At 43.7% G+C, this 15,750-nt stretch overlaps 1 protein-coding gene and 1 pseudogene across 1 annotated transcript in view; both read right to left on the minus strand.

The window, feature by feature from the left end:
• Window positions 1-3,859, minus strand: part of LOC122441014 (olfactory receptor 10T2-like) — a 42,093-nt gene extending 38,234 nt beyond the window's left edge. Inside the window, exon 1 of the mRNA XM_043467644.1 lies at window positions 3,824-3,859. Coding sequence (XP_043323579.1) covers window positions 3,824-3,859 — 36 coding nt within the window. The remainder of the gene's footprint in view (window positions 1-3,823) is intronic.
• Window positions 3,860-14,156: 10,297 nt separating this feature from the next.
• The window catches only part of LOC122441016, a 4,313-nt pseudogene continuing 2,719 nt past the window's right edge, over window positions 14,157-15,750 (minus strand).

The following is a 15,750-nucleotide window of genomic DNA, read 5'->3' on the forward strand; positions in this document are numbered from 1 at the left end:
GGGAAGCAGAACATAGACGGGATCACTGTTCACAGTAGTGGTACCAAGATTTGAAGCCAGGAGTCTATCTCCGGAGGCTGTCCTTTAAGGGCTGCTGTGAGTTTTGCAGGCTCACCTTCCATGCTATACACATTCATGGAGCAACAGTTCTCTGCCAGGCATTGCTCTCAGCATGGAGGACATAGCAGGGAACTAGACAGAGATCCCAGCTTGGGAGGAGCAAAAGGCTCTAGGGAAGTGAATCAGGAAATAAGCAACAAACTTGATGACTAAATACGTGAGATTCTATATTGGAAGTTAGTGCTACAGAAAAAGAGAAAGCAGAAAATTTAGGGGGTAATTGAGAGGTCTGAAGAGGCTGCAATTTTACATAAAACAGTCAGAAAAGGGCTTGTTGATAGAACTACCATGAAAGTGAAAATGAAAGTGTCAGTCGCTCGGTTGTGTCCAACTCTTTGTGACCCCATGGACTGTAGCTACCAGGCTTCTCTGTCCACGGAATTCTCTAGGCAATACTGAAGTGGGTTGCCATTCCCTTCTCCAGGGGATCTTTCCAACCCAGGGATCTAACCCGGGTCTCCTACATTGCAGGCAGATTCTTTTTTTTTTTTTTTTATTCTTTGAATCAGCCATGGATTTACATGTATTCCCAATCCCGATCCCCACTCCCACCTCCCTCTCCACCCGATTCCTCTGGGTCTTCCCAGTGCACCAGGCCGGAGCACTTGTCTCATGCATCCCACCTGGGCTGGTGATCTGTTTCACCATAGATAGTATACATGCTGTTCTTTTGAAATATCCCACCCTCACCTTCTCCCACAGAGTTCAAAAGTCTGTTCTGTATTTCTGTGTCTCTTTTTCTGTTTTGCATATAGGGTTATCATTATCACCTTTCTAAATTCCATATATATGTGTTAGTATGCTGTAATGTTCTTATCTTTCTGGCTTACTTCACTCTGTATAATGGGCTCCAGCTTCATCCATCTCATTAGGACTGGTTCAAATGAATTCTTTTTAATGGCTGAGTAATATTCCATGGTGTATATGTACCACAGCTTCCTTATCCATTCATCTGCTGATGGGCATCTAGGTTGCTTCCATGTCCTGGCTATTATAAACAGTGCTGCGATGAACATTGGGGTGCACGTGTCTCTTTCAGATCTGGTTTCCTCAGTGTGTATGCCCAGAAGTGGGATTGCTGGGTCATATGGCAGTTCTATTTCCAGTTTTTTAAGAAATCTCCACACTGTTCTCCATAGTGGCTGTACTAGTTTGCATTCCCACCAACAGTGTAAGAGGGTTCCCTTTTCTCCACATCCTCTCCAGCATTTATTGCTTGTAGACTTTTGGATAGCAGCCATCCTGACTGGCGTGTAATGGTACCTCATTGTGGTTTTGATTTGCATTTCTCTGATAATGAGTGATGTTGAGCATCTTTTCATGTGTTTGTTAGCCATCTGTATGTCTTCTTTGGAGAAATGTCTGTTTAGTTCTTTGGCCCATTTTTTGATTGGGTCATTTATTTTTCTGGAATTGAGCTTCAGGAGTTGCTTGTATATTTTTGAGATTAATCCTTTGTCTGTTTCTTCATTTGCTATTATTTTCTCCCAATCTGAGGACTGTCTTTTCACCTTACTTATAGTTTCCTTTGTAGTGCAAAAGCTTTTAAGTTTCATTAGGTCCCATTTGTTTATTTTTTGCTTTTATTTCCAATATTCTGGGAGGTGGGTCATAGAGGATCTTGCTGTGATTTATGTCGGAGAGTGTTTTGCCTATGTTCTCCTCTAGGAGTTTTATAGTTTCTGGTCTTACATTTAGATCTTTAAAGATCTAAATGTAAGACCAAAATGGATTAAAGATCTAAATGCAGGCAGATTCTTTACTGTCTGAGCTGCCTTGGAAGCCCATGTGCTGTGCTGTGCTTAATCGCTCATACTTGCTCAGTCTTATCTGACTCTTTCCGACCCCAGGGACTATAGCCCACTAGATTCCTCTGTCCATGGGGACGCTCCACGAAGGAATACTGGAGTGGGTTGCCATGCCCCTATCCGGGGGATCTTCCTAACCCAGGGACCCAACTCAGATCTCCCGCATTGCAGACAGATTCTTTACTGTCTGCACCTCTGGACATATACCCAGAGAAAACCATAATTCCAAACGCTAGATGCACCTCAGTGTTTATTGCTGCACTGTTTACATTAGCCAAGACATGGAGGCAGCCTGGATATCCATCCACAGAGGAGTGGATGGGAAGATGTGGCACATATACACAATGGAATATTACTTGGCCATGAAAAGGGGGAAAGAAATTGTGTCATCTGCAGACACGTGGATGGACCTACGGACGGTCATACAGAGTGAAATGTAAGAAAGAAAAACACTGTATATTAACATATATGTGGAATCTAGAAAAATGGTATAGATGAACCTATTTGCAAAGCAGAAATGGAGACACAGATGAGGAGAACAAATATATGGACAGTAGGAGGGGAAGGAGAGATGGGTTGAGTTGGGAGATTGGGATTGACATGTAAACACTACCATGTATAAAATGGGCTTTCCAGGTGGCACTAGTGGTAAAGAACCCTCTCACCAATGCAGGAGACATTAAGAGACACAGGTTTGATCCCTAGGTTGGGAAGATCCCCTGGAGGAGGGCATGGCAACCCACTCCAGTATTCTTGCCTGGAGAATCCCATGGACAGAGGAACTTGGCAGGCTACAGTCCATAGGGTCACAAAGGGTCGGACTTGACTGAAGTGACCTGGCACGCATGTATAAAATAGGCAAACGAGAGCCTACTGTATAGCATAGAGAACTCGACTCAGTGCTCTGTGGTGACCTAAATGGGGAGGAAATCTAAAAAAGGGGGATATATGCATACCTATGGCTGTTCACATTGTTGTACACTAGGAACTAAATCACCATGGTAAAGAAACTATTAAAAAGAAGGTGAAAGAAAAGAACTTGTTTATGTTCAATGCTCAGTTGCTCTGAAATGTTTTTCTCCTCTTTGTTTTCAGATCTCACCTTGAGGGTTAGGGATGGGCCAGAGTGGCTTGTCCCAGCTTGGCAGCGACCGCAGTCTTTGCTCTTGCTTCCCTCTGAACTGGGCAGATGCCACCTCCATGGTGAGGATGGAGAGGTGCCTGCCAGCTGTCTGCATGACCCCGCCCGGCTCAGCCTGTGTCCTCCCTGGCATTCCCTGAGATAAACAGAGTCCCCTTTGCTCCTGGCTGGACTGGTCCATCCCTGCCCACCTGATACAGCTTTGCCAGCCCTTTCACCCTCCTCTTTCTCCCACACCCTCATCTAACCTGCCAGGAAATTCTGCGGGCTCCACCTGCACCTCTGTCCAGGATCGGCCACCTCTCACCACCTCCATGGCCCACACTCATCATCCGTCCGTGGGACGAGCTCAGCCACCTCGTCCTGGATCTCCTGGCTGTCACCCCTGTCCCCCACATTCTGGTCTCCCACAGCAGCCAGAGGGCACCTGGGAACCCCTCAGTCAGGTCATGTCTCTCCTCTGCTCAGAATCCCCCGCAGCTCCCACGGCACTTGGTGTAAAAGTCAGGGTCCTCACTGTGACTCATAAGACACACTCAGTTACCACCTTGCCCTCACCTCCTTCCTCCCTCTCAGCCTCTCCCCCTGCCTCCCTGTTTCTCCTGCAGTTACTGTTCTAAGCACAGCGCAGGCTTTGCGTGGGATGTTGCCTCTACCCCATGTATTTTCTTGACTGATTTCCCCGTTTCTTTCAAGGGTGGATTTGGGATCTTTGCCAAGCTGAAACAAGCAAGCCACCCGGGTCTGCTCTTACTTCTTTCTGGAAGACCTGCGATTTCTGTGGTGGCATGGCGGATAAGAATCTGCCTGCCAATGCAGGGAACACGGGTTCAACTCCTCTTCCTGGAAGACCCCATATGCTGTGGAGCAGCTAAGCCCAGGAGCCGCAACTACTGAGTCTGAGCGTTGCAAGTACTGAAGCCCTTGCAACTAGAGCCTGTGCTCCACAACAGTGAGAAGTCCAAGCACCACAACAAAGAGTAGCCCCCCACTTGCTGCAATAAGAGAGAGAGCCTGCGTAACACATCGAAGACCCAGCAGAGCCGTAAACAAATAATTTTTTTTTTTAAAGGCAGAGTCCCTGAACATAGCTGCAACTTAACCCTGCAACAGCTGAGAAGCTGTGACTTTGAATTTGCCTCAACATGTCCAAAGTCTGTTTTCCAATTATGACAAGTGAGAGTGCCTGGCCAAAAGGAGGTCAGGTTACAGGGCTAGACATTGTCTTATTTGCCTACCTGGAACCCGTGACAGTTGCACCCATGGACAGATCTCCAAGCGAGTTGCTTGTTTCATGGGAAAGTGGGGACCCAGAAAGTTCTGAGCTTAGGACTCCACAGGAGGTTCAGATGGTAAGGAACCCACCTGAAAGTGCAGGAGACAAAGGTTCAATCCCTGGATCGGGAAGATCCCGTGGAGAAGGAAATGGCAACCCACTCCAGTATTCTTGCCTGGAAAGTCCCATGGACAGAGGAGCCTGGAGGGCTACAGTCTATGGGGTCAAAAAGAGCCAGACATGACTTAGTGATGAAAAAACAACAAAACAACAAAGTCCTGAGCTCAGGGGCATGCCCATGCCACCCCTATGGTGAGGGTGAGAGCCGAGGAACACAGTGAACTGAGATCTGGACTCTTTCCTTTTCTACCAGGAAGCCTCCTCAATACTGGAACTGCTTCCCCGTCACCACTGAGCCCTCACCACTCAATGGCCCTCTATGTGTGTGTGTGTGCATTTGTGCCCATGAAGCTTCTGGATTCGTGTGTGTGCGTGTGCATGCCTGCCACCTGCAGGGCACATGTGTGTGCATTTTGCACCCTTAGTGCACGCATTAGCCCCACCCTCCTTCTGCTGTCTGCTTACATGCCCGTGCATGCCCGCCAGGGTTGTGGTGTGGCTTCTCCAGCCAGGCAGGGGCCCTGAATCCACACTCACCATGGCCGAGGGAGGCTCCTGCGGTGCCTGCCAACATCACTCTCTGCTTACTGCCTGAGAGAGGAGGGGCTGAGGGCCAGGGTCCTGTTATACAGGGACCCCCTGGAGATGCTGTCCCAGGGGGGTCCCCAGATACTAACGAGCCCCCCAGGGCTCAGGCTGGAAACACCCTGCAGCTTTTCCCTCCTGGAAACTGGAGACCTCAGGGTCTGCTTCCCCAGCCCACAGGATCTGATGGCAAAAACAAGTGGGAAAAGGACTAATGACACTTTCTTTTTTTGGATGGTGGCCCCAAATGCACACCTCACTCCACCCATTCTCCCCAGTGACCCTCAGGGCCCAGCAGGTGCTGGACAAGGCTGCTGCCCCAAGGAAGGTGTGCCGTCTATACCCCGCTCTCAAAGGGGGAAGGAAGAAGTGCATCATTTTGATGTTATTCAGTTGCTCATGTGTGTCTGACTCTTTGCAACCCAACGGACTGCAGCACACCAGGCTTCTCTGTCTGTCACCAACTCTCGCAATTTGCTCCAACTCATGTCCATTGAGTCAGTGATGCCATCCAACCATTTCATCCTCAGCGTCCCCTTCTCCTCCTGTCTTCAATCTTTCCCAGCATCAGGGTCTTTTCCAATGAGTTGGCTCTTTGCATCAGGTGGCCAAAATACTGGAGCTTCAGCTTCAGCATCAGTCCTTCCAGTGAATATTCAGGTTTGATTTCCTTTAAGATTGACTGATCTGATCTCCTTGATCAAATAGAAGACTCTCAGGAGTCTTCTCCAGTACCACAGTTTGAAGGTATCAATTCTTCGGCTCTCTGCATTTTTTATTGTCCAGCTCTCACATCTGTACATGACTGCTGGGAAAAGCTAAAGCTATGACTATACAGGCTGTTGTCAGCAAAGTACAGGAGAAAAGCAGAGAGATAGCTCCAGAAGGAACGAAGAGGCTGAGCCAAAGTGGAAACAATGCCCAGTTATGGATGTGTCTAGTGGTGAAAGTAAAGTCCAAAGCTGTAGAGAACAATATTGCATAGGAACCTGGAATATTAGGTCCATGAATCAAGGTAAATTGGAAGTGATCAAACAGGAGATGGCAAGAGTGAACATCAACATTTTAGGTGTCAGTGATGTCCAGCACTTTTGAGACCCCATGGACTCTAGCCATCCAGGATCCCTCTTGTCACCAGGCAAGAATACTGAAGTGGGTTTCTATTTCCTTCTCCAGGGGATCTTCCCAACCCAGTGATCAAACCTGCATCTGCTACATTGGTAGGCAGATTCTTTACTGCTGAGCCACCTGGAAAACCTTTGGCCAATATCTCTCACATTATTTTCCCCTCCATCAATTCCTGGTAACCACCACTCTCCTCTGTTTATGAGTTCAGCTTTCTTAGATTCCCCACATAAGTGAGATCATGCAGTATTTGTCTTTTGATGTCTGATTTATTTCACTTAGCACAAATGACCTCAAGGTCCATTTCTGTTGTTACAAATGGCAAGGTTTCCTTCTTTCTCATAACTGAATAATATTTAAATATGTATATATACCATATTATATATAATATATACATATATATAGCATTATAAATATTTCTTCTTTGTGTATTCATCCAATGCCAGACGCTTAGGCTGTTTCCATGTCTTGTCTATTATGAACACAGCTGCAATGAACATGGAAGTCCAAGCTGAGCAATTTAACTTCACAAGTTAAATTTCTCAACTGTACATGAGTACAATCTCATGATTTTTCATACCCACCCACTGTACACCTACAAGCCCTGTCATAGTTGAAGTTCCCCCAGAAGTGGACACTGAGACAAGGATTTGAGTGTAGGTAAGAAACACCTGGAGTAACAGGCAAATTTGGCCTTGGAGTAGGGAATGAAACAGGGCAAAGGCTAATAGAGTTTTGCCAAGAGAACGCACTGGTCATAGCAAACACCCTCTTCCAACAACACAAGAGAAGACTCTACGCATGGACATCACCAGATGGTCAACACTGAAATCAGACTGATTATATTCTTTGCAGCCAAAGATGGAGAAGCTCTATACAGTCAGCAAAAACAAGACTGGGAGCTGACTGTGGCTCAGATCATGAACTCCTTATTGCCAAATTAGGACTTAAACTGAAGAAAGTGGGGAAAACCACTAGACCATTCAGGTATGACATAAATCAAATCCCTTATGACTATACGTGGAAGTGAGAAATAGATTTAAGGGACTAGATCTGATAGACAGAGTGCCTGATGAACTATGGACGGAGGTTCATGACACTGTACAGGAGACAGGGATCAAGACCATCCCCGTGGAAAAGAAATGCAAAAAGGCAAAATGGTTGCCTGAGGAGGCTTTACAAATAGCTATGAAAAGAAGAGAAGCAAACAGCAAAGGAGAAAAGGAAAGATATTCCCATTTGAATGCAGAGTTCCAAAGAATAGCCAGGAGAGATAAGAAAGCCTTCCTCAGCTATCAATGCAAAGAAATAGAGGAAAGCAACAGAATGGGAAACACTAGAGATCTCTTCAAGAAAATTAGAGATACCAAGGGAAAATTTCTTGCAAAGATGGGCACAATAAGGGACAGGAATGGTAGGGACTTAATAGAAGCAGAAAATATTAAGAAGAGGTGGCAAGAATACACAGAAGAACTGTACAAAAAAGATCTTCACAACCCAGATAATCACGATGGTGTGATCACTCACCTAGAGCCAGACATCCTGGAATGTGAAGTCAAGTGGGCCTTAGAAAGCATCACTACGAACAAAGCTAGTGGAGGTGATGGAATTCCAGTTGAGCTATTTCAAATCCTGAAAGATGATGCTGTGAAAGTGCTACACTCAATATGCCAGCAAATTTGGAAAACTCAGCAGTGGCCACAGGACTGGAAAAGGTCAGTTTTCATTCCACTCCCAAAGAAAGGCAATGCCAAAGAATGCTCAAACTACCACACAATTGCACTCATCTCACACGCGAATAAAGTAATGCTCAAAATTCTCCAAGCCAGGCTTCAACAATACATGAACAGAGAACTTCCAGATGTTCAAGCTGGTTTTAGAAAAGGCAGAGGAACCAGAGATCAAATTGCCAACATCCACTGGATCATTGAAAAAGCAAGAGAGTTCCAGAAAAACATCTATTTCTGCTTTATTGACTATGCCAAAGTCTTTGACTGTGTGGATCACAATAAACCATGGAAAATTCTGAAAGAGATGGGAATACCAGACCACCTGACCTGCCTGTTTGAAACCTGTATGCAGGTCAGGAAGCAACAGTTAGAACTGGACATGGAAAAAAAAAAAAAGAACTGGACATGGAACAACAGACTGGTTCCAAATAGGAAAAGGAGTATGTCAAGGCTGCATATTGTCACCCTGCTTATTTAACTTATATACAGAGTACATCATGAGAAACGCTGGGCTGGAGGAAGCACAAGCTGGAATCAAGATTGCTGGGAGAAATATCAATAACCTCAGATATGCAGATGACACCACCCTTATGGCAGAAAGTGAAGAGAACTAAAGAGCCTCTTGATGAAAGTAAAAGAGGAGAGTGAAAAAGTTGGCTTAAAGCTCAACATTCAGAAAACTAAGATCATGGCATCCGGTCCCATCACTTCATGGCAAATAGATGGGGAAACAGTGGAAACAGTGGCTGACTTTATTTTTCTGGGCTCCAAAATCACTGCAGATGGTGACTGCAGCCGTAAAATTAAAAGACCCTTACTCCTTGGAAGGAAAGTTATGACCAACTTAGACAGCATATCAAAAGGTAGAGACATTACTTTGTCAACAAAGGTCCATCTAGTCAAGGCTATGGTTTTTCCAATGGTCATGTATGGATGTGAGAGTTGGACTGTGAAGAAAGCTGAGCACCGAAAAATGGATGCTTTTGAACAGTGGTGTTGGAGAAGACTCTTGAGAGTCCCTTGGACTGCAAGGAGATCCAACCAGTCCATCCTAAAGGAGATCAGTCCTGGGTGTTCATTGGAAGGACTGATGCTGAAGCTGAAACTCCAGTATTTTGGCCACCTGATGTGAAGAGCTGAGTCATTTTAAAAGACCCTGATGCTGGGAAAGATTGAGGGCAGGATGAGAAGAGGATGACAGAGGATGAGATGGCTGGATGGCATCACCGACTCGATGGACATGGGTTTGGGTAAACTCCAGAGGCCTGGCGTGGTATTGTTCATGGGGTCACAAAAAGTCAGACCCAACTGAACGACTGAACTAACTGAACTGACGAGTTGTTTTGTTATTTTCTTACTGTTGATTTTTGGAAGTTCTCTATATGTTCTAGATAAAAATCTTTTGTCAGATATTTTCAAATGTCTTAACTTTTCACTCTTCTAACTGTATCCTTCACAACGCAGAAATTTCTAATTTCAATAAAGCCCAGTCAAAACACTTTTTCTTTTATGAATTGTGCTTTTTTTTCCTTTATGTATTGCTAGGAATTCCTTGCCTTATTGTATAAGACTTGACCTCAATACAATATTGAATAGATGTAGTGAAAGGAGACATCCTGGTCTTGTTTTACGTTTTAGAGGGAAAACTTTAAATCTTTCACCATTAAATAAAGTGTTAGCTGTAGGTTTGGGGTAGAAGTATATCGAGTTGTTCAGTTCAGTCGCTCAGTCATGTCTGACTTTTTGCGACCCCATGAACCGCAGCACATCAGGCCTCCTTGTCCATCACCAGCTCCTGGAGTTCACCCAAACCCATGTCCATCGAGTTGGTGATGCCATCCAGCCATCTCATCCTCTGTCATCCTCTTCTCATCCTGCCCTCAATCTTTCCCAGCATCAGGGTCTTTTAAAATGACTCAGCTCTTCACATCAGGTGGCCAAAATACTGGAGTTTCAGCTTCAACATCAGTCCTTCCAATGAACACCCAGGATTGATCTCCTTTAGGATGGACTGGTTGGATCTCCTTGCAGTCCAAGGGACTCTCAAGAGTCTTCTCCAACACCACAGTTCAAAAGCATCCATTTTTCGGTGCTCAGCTTTCTTCACAGTCCAACTCTCACATCCATACATGACCATTGGAAAAACCATAGCCTTGACTAGATGGACCTTTGTTGACAAAGTAATGTCTCTACCTTTTGATATGCTGTCTAAGTTGGTCATAACTTTCCTTCCAAGGAGTAAGGGTCTTTTAATTTTACGGCTGCAGTCACCATCTGCAGTGATTTTGGAGCCCAGAAAAATAAAGTCAGCCACTGTTTCCACTGTTTCCCCATCTATTTGCCATGAAGTGATGGGACCGGATGCCATGATCTTAGTTTTCTGAATGTTGAGCTTTAAGCCAATTTTTTCACTCTCCTCTTTCACTTTCATCAAGAGGCTCTTTAGTTCCTCTTCACTTTCTGCCATAAGTGTGGTGTCATCTGCATATCTGAGGTTATTGATATTTCTCCCAGCAATCTTGATTCCAGCTTAAAAATGGGTAAAACAGGGACTTCCCTAGTGGTCCAGTGGTTAAGAATTGTAATGCAGAGGACACTGGTTTGATCTCTAATCCAGGAAAATCCTACATGCCATGAGGCAACTAAGCCTGCATTCCCTATAGCCTGTGCTCCACACAAGAGAAACCACCACTGTGAGAAGCCTCACACCACAACTAGAGTGTAGTCCCTGCTCACTACAACTAGAGAAAGCCCACACGCAGCCAAAGAAAGACCCAGTGCAGCCAAAGATAAAATAAATTAATTTTTTTTAAATGGACAAAACACACAGAACAAACATTTCACCAAAAAGGATATACAGATGGCAAATAAACAAAAATACAGTCAAATCATTAGCCATTAGGGAAATGCATTTAAAAACCTCAATTGGATACATTTGTGCATCTAGTAACATGGCAAAAGATAAAAATAAAACAACAGCAACAACAAAACTTGACGATACCAAGTGCCAGTGAGGATGCAGAACTGAAAGCTTCAGACATTGTTGGAAATGCAAAATTGCATGTAGCCTCTAGAAAACAATGCGAAAGTTTCTTATAAAGTTAAACATCTTTACCATATGAGCTAATAATTTCACTTCTACGTATTTTTCCTAGGAAATGAAAACATACACCCACACAAAAACCTATCCATGAAATGTTTATGACAGCCATATTTAAAACTGCCAGAAACTGGTCACAATGCAGATGTCCTTCAATAAGTAAATAGTTAAACAAACTGTGATATATCCTTATAGTGGAATACTACTCAGAAATGAAAAATAGAAACTACTGAAACATGGAAAAAAAGCTATAACAAACCTAGACAGTGTATTAAAAAGCAGAGACATCACTTTGCCAATAAAGGTCCCTACAGTCAAGCTATGGTTTTTCCAGTAGTCATGTTTGGATGTGAGAGTTGGACCTGAAAGAAGGCTGAACACCGAAGAACTGATACTTCTGAACTGTGGAGTTGGAGAAGACTCTTGAGAGTCCCTTGGACAGCAAGGAGATCAAACCAGTCAATTCTAAAGGAAATCAACCCTGAATATTCATTGGAAGAACTGATGCTGAAGCTGAAGTTCCAATACTTGGCCACCTGATGCAAAGAGCGAACTCACTGGGAAAGACCCTGACACTGGAAAGATTGAGGGCAGGAGGAGAAAGGGGCAACAGAGGATGAGATGGTTGGATGCATCACTGACTTGATGGACATGAGTTAGAGCAAACTTCAGGAGACAGTGAAAGACAGGGAGGCCTGGCATGCTGCAGTCCATGGGGTTCTCAAGGAGTCAGACAAAACTGAGCGACCGAACAACAACTGAAACATGAATCAAAGGAGGTGGAGTGACGGTTTGGTAGTTGTTTCCACAGAATTTCTGCTTTCACAAAACTGATAACCCTTAAATTTACCCCACCCCCCAGTTCCAGAGCAGAGACTGATTGCTTTAAGAAATCAACACATTCTTTTTTTCTTTATGGTGGTAAAGCTGAATTAGCTGATGCACATATCAAAGGCATCAAAAACTTAAAGATTGTTGAAAGGCAAAACCCAACAATTTTATTTCCAGATAGCAAGTTGCCCTTGCATACAGAAAAACAAAGAAGAAGTTTATTTGGTGGTCACTGCATGAATCTTGAAACCAAATTCCAGATTGATGATACTGATAAAAGATGATAGTTATTAATTAATCCACGTTCACTTCAATTCAGCTCAGTTGCTCAGTCGTGTTTGACTCCTTGTGTCCCCATGGACTACAGCATGCCAGGCTTCCCTGTCCTTTACCAACTCCCAGACCTTACTCAAACTCATGTCTATCGAGTCGGTGATGTCATCCAACCATCTCATCCTCTGTCGTCCCCTTCTCCTCCCACCTTCAATCTTTCCCAGCATCAGGGTCTTTTCAAAAGAGTCAATTCTTCACATCAGGTGGCCGAAGTATTGGAGTTTCACCTTCAACATCAGTTCTTCCAATGAATATTAAGGACTGATCTCCTTTAGGATGGACTGGTTTGATCTCCTTGCAGTCCGGGGAACTCTCAAGTCTTTTCCAACACCACAGTTCAAAAGCATCAGTTCTTCGGTGCTCAACTTTCTTTATAGTCCAACGCTCACATCCATACATGACTACTGGAAAAACCATAGCCTTGACTAGACGGACCTTTGTTGGCAAAGTAATGTCTCTGCTTTATAATATGCTGTCTAGGTTGGTCATAGCTTTTCTTCCAAGGAGCAAGCGTTTTTTAATTTCATGGCTGCAATCACTATCTGAAGTGATTCTGGAGCCCAAAAAAATAAAGTCTCTCACTGTTTCCATTGTTTCCCCACCTGTTTAGCATGAAGTGATGGGGCCGGATGCCATGATCTTAGTTTTTGAATGTTGAATTTTAAGCCAACTTCTTCACTCTCCTCTTTCACTTTCATCAGGAGGCTCTTTAGATCTTCTTCACTTTCTGCTATAAGGGTGGTATCACCTGCGTATCTGAGGTTATTGATATTTCTCCCAGCAATCTTGACTCCCGCTTGTGCTTCATCCAGCCCAGCATTTCACGTGATGTACTCTGCATATAAGTTAAATAAGCAGGGTGACAATAAACAGTCTTAACGTACTCCTTTTCCTATTTGGAACCAGTCTGTTGGTCCATGTCCAGTTCTAAATGTTGCTTCTTGCCCTGCATACAGATTTCTCAGGAGGCAGGTAAGGTGGTCTGGTATTCCCATCTCTTTCAGAATTTTCCACAGTTTATTGTGATCCACACAGTCAAAGGCTTTGACATAGTCAATAAAGCAGAAGTAGATGTTTTTCTGGAGCTCTCTTGCTTTTTCCATGATCCAGTGGGTGTTGGCAATTTGATCTTTGGTTCCTCTGCCTTTTCTAAATCCAGCTTTAGCATCTGGAAGTTCATGGTTCACATACTGTTGAAGCCTGGCTTGTTGAGCATTCCTTTGCTAGCGTGTGAGATGAGTGCAGTTGTGCAGTAGTTTGAACGTTCTTTGGCATTGACTTTCTTTGGGATTGGATTGAAAACTGACCTTTTCCAGTCCTGTGGCCACCGCTGAGTTTTCCAAATTTGCTGGCATATTGAGTGCAGCACTTTAACAGCATCATCTTTTAGGATTTGAAATAGCTCAACTGGAATTCCATCCAGTTATCCGTGCTAGCCCCCTGCAAACTAATTTACATTGGTAAAAATTATCATATATACATAAATGAGTCTCTATATGTACTGACACCTCCTTCTCACTGCCCATAGAATTTAAGTTCTAGTTTCAGCCACCTTATGGGTTAAATGTGCTTGGTCTAACAGAGAACCATTTAGATGTTGTCAAGCAAGATTTTCTTTATTTGATGGTAACAACAGAGGCTACTGTTTAGCACATAAACCAGCAGTTAATAGTGACCTTCTATCCAGTCAGAGTAACTAAAAGCAGCTGTGAAAACTGCAAGGAAAACTAGAGACAGGACAAGAGGCAGCGAAAGCCTGACTGCTGTAAACTGGTACACACCCCTGCGTTTCAGCAAGCGAAGGGAAGCCAAAGTCACTGACTGCTCTCCTCACTGACTTGAATTGACAGTTTCTTCTCCAACCATCTTGTTATTGGTTGCATTCCACTATATCTCGTTAAATATAAAGAATCAGTCTCCACAGTAAAATCATCTTTTCAGAAGAACTATACACAATACATTCAAAATCACTGTTTTTTTTTTTTTTTCATCTTTTTTTCCTTGAACTTGTAGGTGGTTGAGTCTCTTGTGTTTCTTCTTTTTCACCAGATATGGGCTGTTTGAAAGCTATTTCATTATCTTTATCATCATTGTTCATTTTAGCCACTTCAGACTTTTGTTTCTCCAAAAATGTTGGTGTACAAATTGGTGTGGGACCCTAGCTATCCACAGCCTTCTCAGGAGTGTTAGGAGTGACTGAAGCTGCTGTCTTCTTCTTATATAAAACCTTTCTGGAATTTTGAGGACCAGTGTTTGAAGCATTTTCCTCATTTTTATGTAAGACCTTAACCAATGAGGGGAAACTATAATCAATTCTCTTTTTAGCCAGTCTCCTCCTGAGTAATTTTTCCTCCTTTTTAAACCACTCCTCCATCCATAGCTTTTAAAGAAGCGAGCGATTCTGATTGTACCATTTCACTGCTGGATATGATGGCCTTTTAAATGGTATATGCCCCTCTATGACCCACCTCCCAGAATATTGGAAATAAAAGCAAAACTAAACAAATGGGATCTAATAACACTTAAAAGCTTTTGCACTACAAAGGAAACTATAAGTAAGGTGAAAAGACAGCCGTCAGATTGGGAGAAAATAATAGCAAATGAAGAAACAGACAAAGGATTAATCTCAAAAATATACAAGCAACTCCTGCAGCTCAATTCCAGAAAAATAAATGACCCAATCAAAAAATGGGCCAGAGAACTAAACAGACATTTCTCCAAAGAAGACATACAGATGGCTAACAAACACATGAAAAGGTGCTCAACATCACTCATTATTAGAGAAATGCAAATCAAAACCACAATGAGGTACCATTACACGCCAGTCAGGATGGCTGCTATCCAAAAGTCTACAAGCAATAAATGCTGGAGAGGGTGTGGAGAAAAGGGAACCCTCTTACACTGTTGGTGGGAATGCAAACTAGTACAGCCACTATGGAAACCAGTGTGGAGATTCCTTAAAAAACTGGAAATAGAACTGCCATATGACCCAGCAATCCCACTTCTGGGCATACACACTGAGGAAACCAGATCTGAAAGAGACACGTGCACCCCAATGTTCATCGCAGCACTGTTATAATAGCCAGGACATGGAAGCAACCTAGATGCCCATCAGCAGATGAATGGGTAAGGAAGCTGTGGTACATATACACCATGGAATTTTACTCAGCCGTCAAAAGGAATTCATTTGAACCAGTCCTAATGAGATGGATGAAACTGGAGCCCCTTATACAGAGTGAAGTAAGCCGGAAAGATAAAGAACATTACAGCATACTAACACATATATATGGAATTTAGAAAGATGGTAACGATAACCCTATATGCAAAACAGAAAAAGAGACACAGAAATACAGAACAGACTTTTGAACTCCGTGGGAGAATGTGAGGGTGGGATATTTCAAAAGAACAGCATGTATACTATCTATGGTGAAACAGATCACCAGCCCAGGTGGGATGCATGAGACAAGTGCTCCGGCCTGGTGCACTGGGAAGACCCAGAGGAATCGGGTGGAGAGGGAGGGTGGGGAGGGGGGGGATCGGGATGGGGACTAAGTGTAAAGTGTAAATCTATGGCTGATTCA

This window comes from Cervus canadensis, chromosome 4 (genome assembly GCF_019320065.1).
Source record: "Cervus canadensis isolate Bull #8, Minnesota chromosome 4, ASM1932006v1, whole genome shotgun sequence".
Classification (NCBI taxonomy): Eukaryota; Metazoa; Chordata; class Mammalia; order Artiodactyla; family Cervidae; genus Cervus; species Cervus canadensis.